The 13,431-nt window shown below is 53.6% G+C and overlaps 1 protein-coding gene across 1 annotated transcript in view; it reads left to right on the forward strand.

Annotated features, from left to right (window-relative positions):
• Positions 1-13,431, forward strand: part of OTOG (otogelin) — a 72,163-nt gene that overhangs the window by 45,055 nt on the left and 13,677 nt on the right. The window contains exons 33-42 of the mRNA XM_036220996.1: positions 1,443-1,721; positions 3,924-4,041; positions 4,892-4,971; positions 5,506-7,298; positions 8,068-8,236; positions 8,554-8,699; positions 9,207-9,296; positions 9,975-10,158; positions 12,357-12,577; positions 12,849-12,987. Coding sequence (XP_036076889.1) covers positions 1,443-1,721; positions 3,924-4,041; positions 4,892-4,971; positions 5,506-7,298; positions 8,068-8,236; positions 8,554-8,699; positions 9,207-9,296; positions 9,975-10,158; positions 12,357-12,577; positions 12,849-12,987 — 3,219 coding nt within the window. The remainder of the gene's footprint in view (positions 1-1,442; positions 1,722-3,923; positions 4,042-4,891; positions 4,972-5,505; positions 7,299-8,067; positions 8,237-8,553; positions 8,700-9,206; positions 9,297-9,974; positions 10,159-12,356; positions 12,578-12,848; positions 12,988-13,431) is intronic.

The raw sequence follows: 13,431 nt of genomic DNA on the forward strand, positions 1-13,431 counted from the left end.
CTATTCCTATGACAGGCACAGAGCTGGGCACTAGGGAATCAGGGATGTAAAAGACACTGTCCCTGCCCACAAGAAGTACACAGTCCCATCTGGGAGACAGACATGATCGAAAGCAGTCACAATGCCTGTGGGAACACTTGGGAGGGGCCCTTTGCCTGTCTTGAGGAGTCAGGAGAGGCTTTTTAGAATGCATGATGTTCCCTGAGGGATGGAAAGGAATCAGAAAGGGACTTGTAAGCCAAGATCAGGAGTTGGGTCTTTATGCTGAGCGTAGCAGGAAGCCACGGAGAGGCTTTAAGGAGGGGAGGAACACCCCAGCTCCTGCCCAGCACCAGGCACAGCCAGCATCCCCAGCTATGGGCGATGTTCATGGTGGTGGGAGCCAGGGGTACAGTAGGAGGTGTCAGGAGGGATCACGTCACTGCACAAGGAGACAGGGGAGTGAGGAGCCAGTCACTGGGCCAGTGGAGGGCCAGAAGTTCCCCACCATCCCAAAATAGAACACTCCTTTTCTAAACGTGGCAGATCCCCAGATCTATGCGGACCTGCTTGGGTGTGTTACAACCTTCCACATGCGATAGGCCATCTGCTTAGTGGGAATTTTCTGTCCTCCATTCAATATTTCAGTCCAGTAAGTAAGGTCTACTCCAGAGGAAGTGTTGATTTTCCAGTGGTTTTATGGGCATGTTAAGCAGAACCCCAGAGTAGCCTGGCTTTGGAAAACATCACTGTGGACAGGTTTCCCAGAGTCCAGCCTCCATCTCAGTCATGCCTGGGGTTTCTTGGGCACCTGGGGGCAGGATGAGGACCCAGTGAGCACCCAGGCTCTCACCCCAATCCCATTCTGTGCTCCTTCTCCTTAGCCATGTCCAGGGTACTAGACAGCAAAAGAGAAAGTACCTTCTAGGTGAGATCTAAACCCCCTCCTCTCTCCGACATACTGTTTTACCATCTGACCCTCTGGGGTTCTGTGAGGAGTGGGACCCAGCTAAGGGCCACTGGAACCTGGAAAATCACTGAGCCTCAGCTTTCTAGCATCACCAATACAACGTGACTCCACAGGGCAGCCATGTTCGTCTGTCCCATTCGTTGCTATATCCCTGGCATCTGGAATTCCACCTGGCACACAGAGCATCCTCAAAAATGCCCATGGAAGAGAGGGACAGAGGAAAGGAGATAGTTCAGTCACCTTCCTGAGGCTGGGCAGTTGGCGGCTTCCCTAACCTTCCACCTTCCCTGGGGAAGGTGTGAACGGAGGGGCAGCCAGCAGGCAGAAGTGGTGGGGCTGAGGGGAGGCAGAGCAGGCGTGGAGGAGCGAGGTCCAGCGAACTCACAGAAGGTGCTGCAGTCCCATGTCGCAGAGAGTGCAGATGTGTGCCCAGGTGTCCGCCCCCCATCTGGACCCCTGCCTGCACCGACCTTCCCCATGTGTCTCTTTGCAGACCCAGATGTGGTATCCCTGGAGGCAGAGGGCAGACCCAACTTCTTCCTCCACGTCACGGCCAATGGGTCTCTGGAGCTGGCCAAGTGGCAGGGCAGCGATGCCTTCCGCCATCATGCCTCCTTCTTGCTGCACCAGGGGATGTGGCGGGCAGGCCTGGTGGCCCTGGAGTCTCTGGCAGAGCCTGGATCCTTCCTTTCCGTGTCAGGCCCTGTGCTGGCCCTGCGGCCATACGAACACACAGAGGTGTTCCGCCAGGGCACACTCTTCCAGCTTCTGGGTAATTGTCTACCTCACCATCTCCCTCGGCTCCTCAGCCCCTCACTCAACTGCCCATCCTGCCCTCTCTCCCCTTACCCTTCAAGTTGCCCCCAAGAGGCAGAATCTTCATGCTTCTGGCACAGAGAGGCCGCATGGGTGCCGCCCCTGAGATGGAAGGTGGCCTGGCCTCCATGTTGGTGGCCTAAGGAGCTATGGGCAGTGTAGCTTGGGGCCCAGCCAGCTTCCCGGGTCCTGCCTACTCCCACAGGCCAATTACACAGTCTAAAAATAGGGTGGCCTTTGTGGAAACAAGGGGAGAAGTGATCGTGGCTGCTGTCCGCGTAGCCCGCTGGCTCAGGTTTCTTGCCGATGGGGGTGCATGGCTGCCCTGCGAACCAGCAGCCCCTCTGCCCCTCGTGGAGGCCCAGTACCCAGGGGAGTGATAGGGCAACACCACGCCCTTTCCAGCCTCTGCTGGAAGGGGTTCCGGGGCTCTGCCTTCCCACCGCCAGGTATGTCTACCCTCAAACTACTTGTTCTCTGCCTAAACCCTGGAGGAAGCGATCATTACTTCTTTAATGCTCTACACTGGCCTCTCTCTCCTACATGTTCATGCCTGTGAGGGCACCTCATGCTGTATGAATGGATCCACCCATGTGTAAATGTGTCTCCTACCAGGCTTGTCATTTATCATCCCCTGCCAACACACACACACACACACACACACACACACACACACACACACACACACACCAGGGCTGGGCCAGCTCATCCTTACACTCAGCGGTCATCTATCTAGTCCACCAATGAACCAATGAACAGATTCATCACTGCCTATGATGGGAGGACTGTGCCCCTTTCTGGAAGACATTGAGGTGGAGTGCAATGAGCCCGGGCTTTGAAACCAGACAGCCTTGGGTTCGAATCCTGACCCTGGTCCCTGGTGTTTGAAGGAGAGCCCCTCTCTCCCTGACTCAGTTTCTCCACCTGAACAATGGGGATATTTGCCTCAGAAGGTTATTGTGAGGATGGCTTTGCTCCAGGCCTGGCTCATAGTAGGTGCTCCCCAAATGTAAGTTCTGGATCTGGGCTCAAAGATCTTGGAAAAGCGAGTTTCCTCACAGTCAGTAACCGTGTGGAGAGTAGGAGGTCAGGAAGGGGTTGCTGGGGTGGGGCTGTCCCTCCAGCCTGCCGCAGAGCCTGCCCACATCTCTCTGCTCAGGCCACAGTTTTAGAGACCGGTCACCTGTGCCAAGGTGGTCTGGGCTCTTGTCTGCCTCAACGCCCCCCATAGGCTACAGCTTTTCCCTGAGGGTCCCTCATTTGTCAAAGTATTGGCCACGGGGCCTTTTTCGAGGAAATCTGCCCTGGGAGAGTTTCATTTTCCCAGCTTCTTCTGTCGCTTCAGTGTCTTCATCTATAAAACGGGAATGATAATATCGTGGCTTCACAGGATTATTGTGAGAATTAATGCGTAATTACTTGTTAAGTGCTGGGAGTCATGCTTGCTACTATTTCAGAGTTAGCTGTTGTCGTTAGTAGTCGGAGCCCAAGTTACTAGTGGCAAGAAGGGCAGTGCTCAAACTGCACCCTCCAGGTCCCAGGGCTGGTTCAGGAGGAGGCTCCTTCAGGGAGGCCCTCTGGGGACAGAGAGGGCAGGGCTCATGAGAACAGCTCTCTCCCCTGTCTGGGGCCAGATGGCCCGCAGGACCTTAGGCTGAGAGGGAAAGGGGTTCCCCCAATACCTACTCCAACCCTCAAGGGAAGCCTCTTGTCTTCATGGAGATCTGCAGTGGCCTGGCCAGAGGCAGGGCAAGGAGGAGGGGACTGTGTCCTGGGGTGCAGGGCAAGCCTGACTACCAAGGTCCCAGAAGGGCCAAGTGATGGGCAGCCTTATGGAGAGATCAAGCGTCCAGCCTCCTCCTTGGCCACCGCTCAAAGCCCGCTCCTTAGCACCCGCCTCTCCAGCCCCTGCACCAAGTTCTCTGAGCCCCATCCCAAAGATCCTCCAGGCACAAACCCCAGCTCTCAGGGATACAGTGTCTCCTGAGGTTGGCTTTTATTGCCTTTGTCTTCATTCTTCCTGCATGAGTCCATTTGTCTCTTCCATGGGACAGGGCGGACATGAGCTGAGCTGGCTTCCCTCTGTGCTCTGGCTCCTGATCTGGAGCTGGTGCCCAGGACTGCTCAGTCTCAGGACTCTGGTGGGTTGCCTTGTCAGATGCCAAGCCGCTGGGGTCTTCCTACCCCATCTGTGAGTGGCACTACGATGCCTGTGCCAGCCCCTGCTTCCAAACCTGCCGGGACCCATGGGCAGCCAGCTGCAGGGACGTGCCCAGGTAAGATGGCATGGAGTCAAGGTATGCGCATCAGCATGTTGGAGCATGCGTGGGAATGGGCTTGTATGTAGTCTGTGGGCAGAAGTGTGAGCATGTCCTGAGGTGTGTGAGTACTCGCATATACTTGTATATACATGTTTTGTGTGCTATGTGTGTGGGGGCGTCTGTACCAGGGTGAATGTGCCTCATATGTGAATATCAGTTTGTGCACCAAGTATATATAGCTGAGCCTGTGTGTTAGTGTGTGTGTACAGGTGTGTCTGGGCTTGTATAGCTGTGCATATGTATGTGCGTTGGTGCAGCTACATGCACAAGTGTATATACACTGTTTTTCATAGCGATCCATATGGACTCTCTCTCTCTCTCTCTCTTTCTCTCTCTCTCTCTACATATGTATACATATATATATACACACACACACATATATATGTGTATATATATAGATTAGATAGACTATATATCATCTATATCTATATCTATATCTATCTATATCTATTTTTTGAGTGTGAATATTTTTTGAGCCCACAGGTGAGGAGAGGGTATGTGAGAATGTGCCTAAATGGAGACACGTGTGAGCACGTGCAAGTATGTGTGCATGGTGTGTGCGTAACTTGACCTTGTTTGTGTGTGCTGCCCTTTCAGTCTGAAAGCAGGAGTTGGTGGCATGCCTATTTGGGCATGTGTGCCCCTGTACAAATGTGTGACAGTTTATGGAGGTTCATGTGAGTGTGTACATGATAAGGATACACATGCAGGTGTCATAAGAAAGGAGGAGGCCTGTGCTCAGTCCAGGTGAATATGACCCTCCCCATGTTCCAGACCACTAACCTGCTCCCTGCTCTGTCCCCAGGGTAGAAGGCTGTGTACCTGCATGCCCCGCCCCCAAGGTCCTGGATGAAGTCACACAGAGATGTGTTTACTTGGAGGACTGTGAGTGGCCTGGATTTCTTATCCCTCCCTCAGATTTACTGTAAATCCCCAGGGTTTCATGAGCCAGTCAGGTCCAGAGCCCCTGGGTCCCCAGAGAAGCAGGGTCAGCGTAGGGACCTCTAGAAGGAGGACACCATAAAATATGAAGAAATCTCACCCAGTCTATTCTCTCTATTTCACAGAGATTAAAAAACAAAACAAAACAAAACAAAACAAAACAAACAAACAAAACAGGGCCCAGAGTAAGGAAGGGACGGGCTTGGGGTCACGTGGTGAGAATGCAGGGCAGCCAGACTTAGACCTGAGGTCTCTGGGCTTTGGGCTCGGGATTTGAGGTGTAGGACGAGTCCAGACTCACTGACTCTCTGAGTCATCCATGTGATAGAGGCTATGGGGTGGTCAGGCAGCCCGATTGGCTGTGGGAAGCTGCCTTCCCCACTTCAACTAGGGGGCAGTCTGGAAGCCTCATGTCATAGCGATGACCCCTGGGGCACCAGTGACCCCACCATCTGAGCCTCTTTTCTCATCCGCCAGGTGTGGAGCCAGCGGTTCTGGTTCCCACAGAGGCCCTTGGCAATAAGACCCTCCTTCCCAGTCAAGAGCCGCCCACCACCAGTGACCAGGAGCTACAGTTTCCACAGGACACTCCCGGGGCCCCCTCCCACAGGCCAGCGCTCACTCCAGCTGCCCCACTCACCGTGGCCCTGAGCCCATCCATGGCCACCACTGAGGGGCCAATGCTGCCCCCAGGCTCCACCCAGGTCACTCTGCAACAGCCGCTGGGGGTCACTGCATCTAACCTCCCCACCCTCCCCACAGAGGTCCCTGCCAGCAAGGGAGTGACCGCCAGCCCCCAGACCACCCCCCATGCCCCAGCGACCTCATCCCTCCCTCTTTCACAGCAGATGCTCACAGCTGACATGGGCTTGGGTGCCTTGGAAACGAGCAGGGTAACTGTGACCTTTGCAGGGAGCCCCAACATCACAGTGTCCTCCAAGTCACCCCCTGCACCTCGCTTCCCACTCATGACCAAAGCGGTGACAGTCCCAGGCCCTGGCTCCTTGCTTGTTAAGACGACAACTTTACAAGCCTTCCCAAGCCTGGAGTTGCCTGCAAGTCCTTCCCCCAGGCCTGTGACTTCCCCTGCAGTGACTTCCAGGGCCCCTATTTCCTCAAAATCCCATGAGGCTTTGCTGACACCTGTAATAACGAAGGTCACAAATGGGACAGAGATCCCCCAGTCCATACATGCCAAGACCATTCCCAGCAGTGCCCCAGCCAAGGCTAGAACAGCAGCAGAACAGGTTCCTGCCAGTCCCGTGGCCACCGAGGGAGTGGAGATGGTGCCATCCACAGAGGAGGTCCAACCTGAGCTCGGCCGACCCATGGGCCTGCCGCCATCCCCACTTCCCGGCCCACGCCCCACGGCCCTGCTCGGCCCCAGCCAGCACACCGCCACAGCCACCAGGCCTCCGGCTCCACCCCCAGGCACTCCAGCCGCCACCAGCCTGTTCACCACTGCTCATGGGCTGGGGGCCACACCCTTCATGTCCCTGGAGTCAACCCAGCCACCCCAGCTCCTCTCTGGCCTGCCTCCTGACACCAGCCTGCCTCTGGCCAAGGTGGGCACGTCAGCCCCAGTGGCCACGCCTGGCCCCAAGGACTCCGTCATCACCGCTTCACTCCAGCAACAGGCCACACCTCTCACCACGGCCATGATCCCATCTGCTGAGACGCTTCGCCCAGCGCTGCCTCGCACCCCAGCCGTGGTGACCCAGATGCATCCACCCAGTCACACCGTCCCTCAGGCAACAGGCACAACTCCAGGCCTGCTTCTGGGAGCCACACTGCCACCCTCTGGAGCTGTGGCCGTGGCTGAGGGGGTGGCCTCCACGGTATCTGTGGCCCCGCGAAGGAGCACTACGGAAAAGATGGCCATCCTGTCCAAGCAAGTGTCTCTGCCCAGCTTGGTGCATGGCCCCGCCCAGGGCAGGCCCACAGCACTCACGCCTGCTGTGACCCACACTCTTGCTACCTTGGTGACTGAGGCTGAGAGCCCCTGGGCTAGCACAGTGCCACCGGTGCCCACGTCCTATCCCCTGAGCCCTTTCTCAGACAGGACTGCCTCCCGAGAGAGTTCCCTGGCTCTGCTCCCTCAGCTGGCTGAGGCCCATGGAACCTCGGCGGGACCTCGGCCCCCAGCAGAGCCGGTGGGAGAGGCCACCACCGAGCAGTCTGGGCGCTCAGCCCCAGTTCAGAGCATCTCAGAGGGTTCAGCTGAGGCCTCGGCAACCTCCACTGAAGCCAACGCATCTGCCGTGTGTGTCGTGAGTGACTCGTCAGGGTTCTGGCTTCCTGCATGTGGACTCTCCACACTTTCCCTTTCGCCATGCCCCGTGCTTGGATGCCACACACTCTCATTTGCCTGGGCAAGAGGCAAGGCCTGTCGCAGCTTTTTAGCCAGCTGCCAGGCTGCAAGATGGGGTTTGGTCGCTGCTCACACTCCTGCCCCGAGCCCCTGGGGCCTCAAAAATTCTCCAGGCTCCTATGGGGCCCTGACACCATAGCAGGATCACACCACGCCCCACTGGGGCTGCAGGGGCTGATTGGATGGCTTAGAATGATGCCGAGAGTATGACAACATGAGTGTGCCAGTGTGTATATGATTGTACACGTGGGACTGTGTGTGCACACATTTGTGTTCACATGTATGAGTTCTCAGATATCTGTGCATGTGTGATACATGATGTTGAGAAATATGCGTGTCTGCATTTGTGAGGTAGAGCGTGTGTGTGTGGGTGTGTGTGAGTCTGAGCTAGTGTTTCTGCATGTCTGTGCACCTGGGGCTTTCAGCACAGGCCGGGCAGTTGTGCAAAGGTCTCGGGGAGTCAGTCCCCTGACCCTCAATCCCATACTCAGCCCAGCCCCAGGCACCAATGGCATGCTGGCTGGGTGGAAGGTGAGGATATCATCCCCTTGTAAATTTTACCTCAGAGTCCTCTCCTGCCCTGCTGGCTTGGGGTTGGGTGGGGCAGGGGTGAGTCGCTGTGGCCCCTCGGGCAGGCGCTCACGCTGTCCCTCCGCCCTGCGCCCCAGCCAATCCCGGAGGAGGACTGCGTCCGCCACATCTGCCTGGAGGGCCAGCTGATCCGCGTGAACCAGTCTCAGCACTGTCCCCAGGGTGCCGCACCTCTTCGCTGTGGAGTCCTGGGCCTCGCCGTGAGAGTCGGCGGGGACCGCTGTTGTCCCTTCTGGGAGTGCCCCTGTGAGTCCTGGGTCCCCTGGAACCTACCATGTCCTCCCTGTAACCCTATCCCCTCATGACCTCTGCCCTCAGCATCGGGGTAACCCTGACCTGAACGCACCCTCCTGTGGGATCTCTCATCTCAGTGTGATCCTGACATGGCAGATTTCTCACCCTTACGACCTCTGATCTCTGTATGACACCTGCTCTGTATGGCCCTCCAGGCCCCAGGGCCTGTGAATCACCCAGGAAAAGGCCCGGGCACCTGCCTTGTGTTCCTAAGCAGCCTTCACCTTGGGGGCATCTGTTTGTTTTTACTGTCCCCTGCCCCATCCCAGGCCGATGCTCAATCTTCCCTGATCTGAGCTTCGTGACCTTTGATGGGAGCCACGCAGCCCTGTTCAAAGAGGCCATCTACATCCTCAGCCAGAGCCCAGACGAAATGGTCACCGTCCATGTCCTCGACTGCAAAAGCGCCAACCTGGTGACCGCCTCCTGCTTCCTTTCCCACCAGCACTTAGGGATTTGACTAAGTTTGGAGGAGAGATTGAGCAGTGAGTTGGGTTTCAAGGAGTGTCAGAGCTGAGGACAGACATGGAAGCTCTGTCTCTCTCCAGGAGTCTCCTGGAAAGGCCACCTCCTGGCCTTTCCTGGGGCCTGCGGCATCCCCGGCTTGTCCCAGCTACCTAGGCACATGTGGGATGGCACCGAAGGGCACAGTGGCTGGGATGCGGGCTGCTCAAGGGTGCCAGCTACAGGGAGTCACCTCCTAGGACGCCCCCACGAGCCAGCCTTTTTGTGTGGGACTGGACTTGTATGAGTTCAGGTGGAGACAAACGCTCCATGGGATGCTGCGTCATCTGCCCAGCCTGGATGGGTGCCCCTGGCATATTGTTCGGAGGTCGGGGGCAGGAACAGGGACAGGAAGAGTGATCACATTTGCTCACCAGGATGAGGAGGCAGGACTGATGAGGCTGGGCTCTCTTTGCAGGGCCACCTGAACTGGCCCCCGTTCTGTCTGGTGATGTTGAATGTGACTCACTTGACCCATCAGGTCACTATTGACCGCTTCAATCGGAAGGTGAGTGCACCAGAGAGCCGGTCTTCCTAGTCGGGACAGAAGTCAGCTAAGGGGCAGGGTGTCCAGGGTAGAGGGGCCTTGAGGCTTATTCGCAATTGGGAGCAGGGGTGGGGAAGGAGCCTATTAAAAAGAATGCAAAATTAGGTATATTTGGAAGTGATTTTAATTAGAATACTTGCGGTCACCCTGTTGTCAAGCAAGGAAGTGTACCAGGAGAAACATTGCAATGGAGGGTATTAGAAAGGCAAGAGACAGTGGCCTCAAGTGGTCATGGTTAAAATATCTCACTTCCGTACTTTATTTCTGAGGGCTTCTGTGTTAATGGTCAGCACAGAGATGGGGAGACCTCAGAGAAGGTGTGCCCAACACAGAGGCTGGGGATTGAGGGAAGATCTCCCAGGAAAAAAAAATTATCTGAGAAGATCAGGAAAGAATAGAATGATTAGAAGGGCTCAGGGAAAGAGATGCAACTAACTGCCTCCAGCTCTTGCATTTCTTATTTCACTGTTTTGTGCTCATAAAAATGTTTTTGAACTTTCTTGCCACCTTGAGCTGTGTCTTGGCCATCTGTGCCTGAAACAGAGGCTGGCACATAACAAGTGCTTAATAACTGTTGAGTAAATGGATGGATGGATGGACAGAGGGACAAGCTCACACTGAACACCCCTTCCCCACAAGGTGACTGTGGACTCCCAGCTTGTGCGGCCTCCTGTGAGCAGGCATGGGTTCAGAATTGAAGATACAGGCCACATGTATGTGATCCATACACCATCACACATCCAGATCCAGTGGCTTCACAGCTCAGGACTCATGATCCTCGAGGCCAGCAAAGCCAGTGAGGCCCAGGGCCGTGGCCTGTGTGGTGAGGTGGGATCCAGCTGGGGGGAGGGGGATGCTTTCCGAGTCTACCTCTGCTCCCAGACAGAGGTTCCCCTGGACCAGAGAAAGTTGAGACAGAGTGCCAGGCCAGAGGTGGGACCAGCGTTGCCACCAGGGCAGAAAGACCTAATGTCTTGTGTTCTGGGGCTGCAGCTGCCAGCAAGGAGATGGCGCAGGACTCTAGCCATGACCACTTGTCACTTCAGCCAGGAATGTTCATCAGCTTCCCTGATGGCTTCCTCATACCAGATAATCCTTCCCGTCTGCATATGCCTGGGCATTTCACAAAGCACTTCCACACTCTGATCTCACTTATTCTTGATCATCCACACAATAACCCTGAGAGAGGTTGCCATTGAACTAAAGAAGAAGTGGGGCTCAGAGAAATTAAGTGGATTGCCTGAGGTCACACAGCAGAGCTGTTGCAACACATAGAACTGCTGTTCTTCATTCAGACCACAGCATGATCATAGAGAGCATAGGACTGGATGTATTTTGATAAGAAAATGGGTATGAGAAGAACCTGAGTGTGGACTGCTGGTCCGTGCAAGGGTAGGAGGATGTGGGCCCCCACAAGGCACTCCATGACAAATGGCTATGACAGACTGCCATGGTTACGATGATGGATGACATAGGAATACTTATACAAACACATGTTTGCACGCCCTCCATCTATAAATCTGCACCCATTTTGTGGGTTCACATCATGCCCCCACACTCAAAGTGTTCTCTGCACTTGCACTAACACATGTAAGTCTGCTTCCTGCTCACTCTTTCATTTGTGCAACACATATATACCAAGTATCAGTCTCTGGGGACAGAACAGGAGGCAAAAAAACAAAATCCCCATTTTATTAGGCTTCCATTCTTACTGACACAAACCCATCTCCTTCTCTCACCATTTCTTTCTTTTTACACCTGGAAGAGAGTGCTGTGGTCAGCAGCAATCTGGCGAGTCAGCTCATCCCTAGGATCACATTTGTGACACCCTTCAGTGGTGACTCAATGCTAAGACCAAAAATGTGACCACTGGGGCCATTGATAAAATCTGAGGGTTTTGTATTAAATCATGGTTTATATTCATGAAGCTGGTGGCTGGAGGTATCAGAGACGAAGTCAGATAATTTATCTCTCTTTTATCCAAACTAGTGCTTGGTAACTTGGGCACTCTGCAAGGCAACATGGGGAATTACCGAGAGTGAGAATGTAAAGGAAAATGAGTCTTTGACCTCAGAGAGCAAGACCAAGGCATGCTGCACAGAATTGGGAAGGTCAGGGATGGTACATCTGAGGGGTCCTTGAAGAAAGGATTTCTGAGAAAGCGCTTCAGGAAGAGGAAGCAGCATCAGCAACGTGAAGCTGGAAGTTAAGGTCATGTTAGAAGCTGTGACAGGTCAATTATGGCCCACCCCAACTCATTTCTTACACACATAAATTCCTAAATGGAAATTCCTTCCATCCTGTAGCTCTGCCATTTTCAAGGATCAGCTTCCAACTCCATGAGGGAAAAGAGTTAGGGAGTGAATGGACCAGGCCTGGAAGTGGTGCCCATCACCTTAACTCACATTCCATTGGCTGGAACTCAGTCACATGGTTTCACACAACTGCAAGAGAGTCTGGGAAAAATAGACTAGCGGATTGCTCAGGAAGATGAGGAAACAAGTGTGATAATGAGCTAGCAATCTCTGTTAAAGCAGTTTTTTTTTGAGTAACCTTTAATTCTGATATAATGTCAAATTTAGAAGTTACAAAAATAGTATAAAGAACTCCCATGCACTAGTGTACTATTTACCCAGAGTTACCAATGTGTTCACATTTGGCTCCATTTGCTTCTCTTTATATGTATAGATATAGATATACACATATGTATAGATACACACACACACACACACACACACTTTTCTGTGGATATGCAATTTATATATATGCATTTTTTTTCTGGACCATTTGAAAGTATTTTTGTATCCCTAAATACTTGGGTATGTATTTCCTAAGAACAAAGACATTTTCTTACATAACAGGTTTCTCAGTTTCTCTGTGCCTCATTTTTTTCATTTATAAAATGAGATACTAGTAATACCAATCTCAAAGAATTGTTGTGAGGAATATGCAAAGTGACAGCTGGGTATCCGGGAGTAATGGTAATTATTATGGCTATTGGGATAATTCTGCCCCTTTCAGGTATCTGTGATGGGGACGCAGCCAATGACCTCACCCTGGAGGATGGTTCTGTGGTGGGTGAAGCCGAGGACCCTGCTCCCTTTCTGGACAGCTGGCAAGTGCCCAGCTCCCTGACCTCAGTGGGCCAGACCCGCTTCCGCCCGGACAGCTGTGCCACAGCTGACTGCTCCCCCTGCGTTCGCATGGTGTCTAACCGCACCTTCAGTGCCTGCCACCGCTTCGTACGTGCCGACTGGGCCCAGCGCGGGGGGTGGGGGTGGGGGGTGGTGGAGACCTCCCGAGATGGGAATGGAAGCACCTACTTGCAGAGGGGGCCAATGGCCAGAGCTGGGAGGCATAAATCTGTGTGTGTTGGGAGGCAGTGGGGTTCCCCCAGGGGTGTTGAGCTCGGGACCAGATTGGGAGCCTGCAGAGGCTGGGGGGCGGGGCTGGAATGGGGCCTTGGGATGCGGCGAATTAGGGGAGGCAACACTGCCTGATGCACGTACCCAGGTCCCACCAGAGTCGTTCTGTGAGCTGTGGATCCGGGACACCAAGTACGTGCAGCAGCCCTGTGTGGCACTGACCGTGTATGTGGCTATGTGCCACAAGTTCCACGTGTGCATCGAGTGGCGGCGTTCCGACTACTGCCGTGAGTTGGTGGGCGGGGCGAGGGTCAGACAATCTCCTCTTCCCTGTAAGAGTGGAAAAAGCTTACAGACCTGAGTCCAAGTCGAGGCTCTCCCGGGTTTAATCATTCATTCATTCCTTTATGTTAATTAGTAAAGTTATAAATACTTTATAAATTAATCTATAAATATTTTAATAATTAACAAATTTATTTTTATCACAATTTATATTAGTAAGTCAAGTAAATATTATTTATTTATTATTTAATGTCTAAATCTCTTTACCTCATCTGTAAATGGGATCAGTAATATTAGCTCTCTCTAGGTTGTTTTGAAGATGACATGAGATACCGTGTCCCGAGTGCCTCACACATGCCCACTACATGGTTACAGTCCAGCAAATATTAGTTCCTTTCTTTTCATTTTTGGTCATCTTCCTCTTCTTTCAGTCTCTCCCCTCCTTCCTT

The sequence above is a fragment of the Rousettus aegyptiacus genome, unplaced genomic scaffold, assembly GCF_014176215.1.
Source record: "Rousettus aegyptiacus isolate mRouAeg1 unplaced genomic scaffold, mRouAeg1.p scaffold_m13_p_5, whole genome shotgun sequence".
NCBI classification, from domain to species: Eukaryota; Metazoa; Chordata; class Mammalia; order Chiroptera; family Pteropodidae; genus Rousettus; species Rousettus aegyptiacus.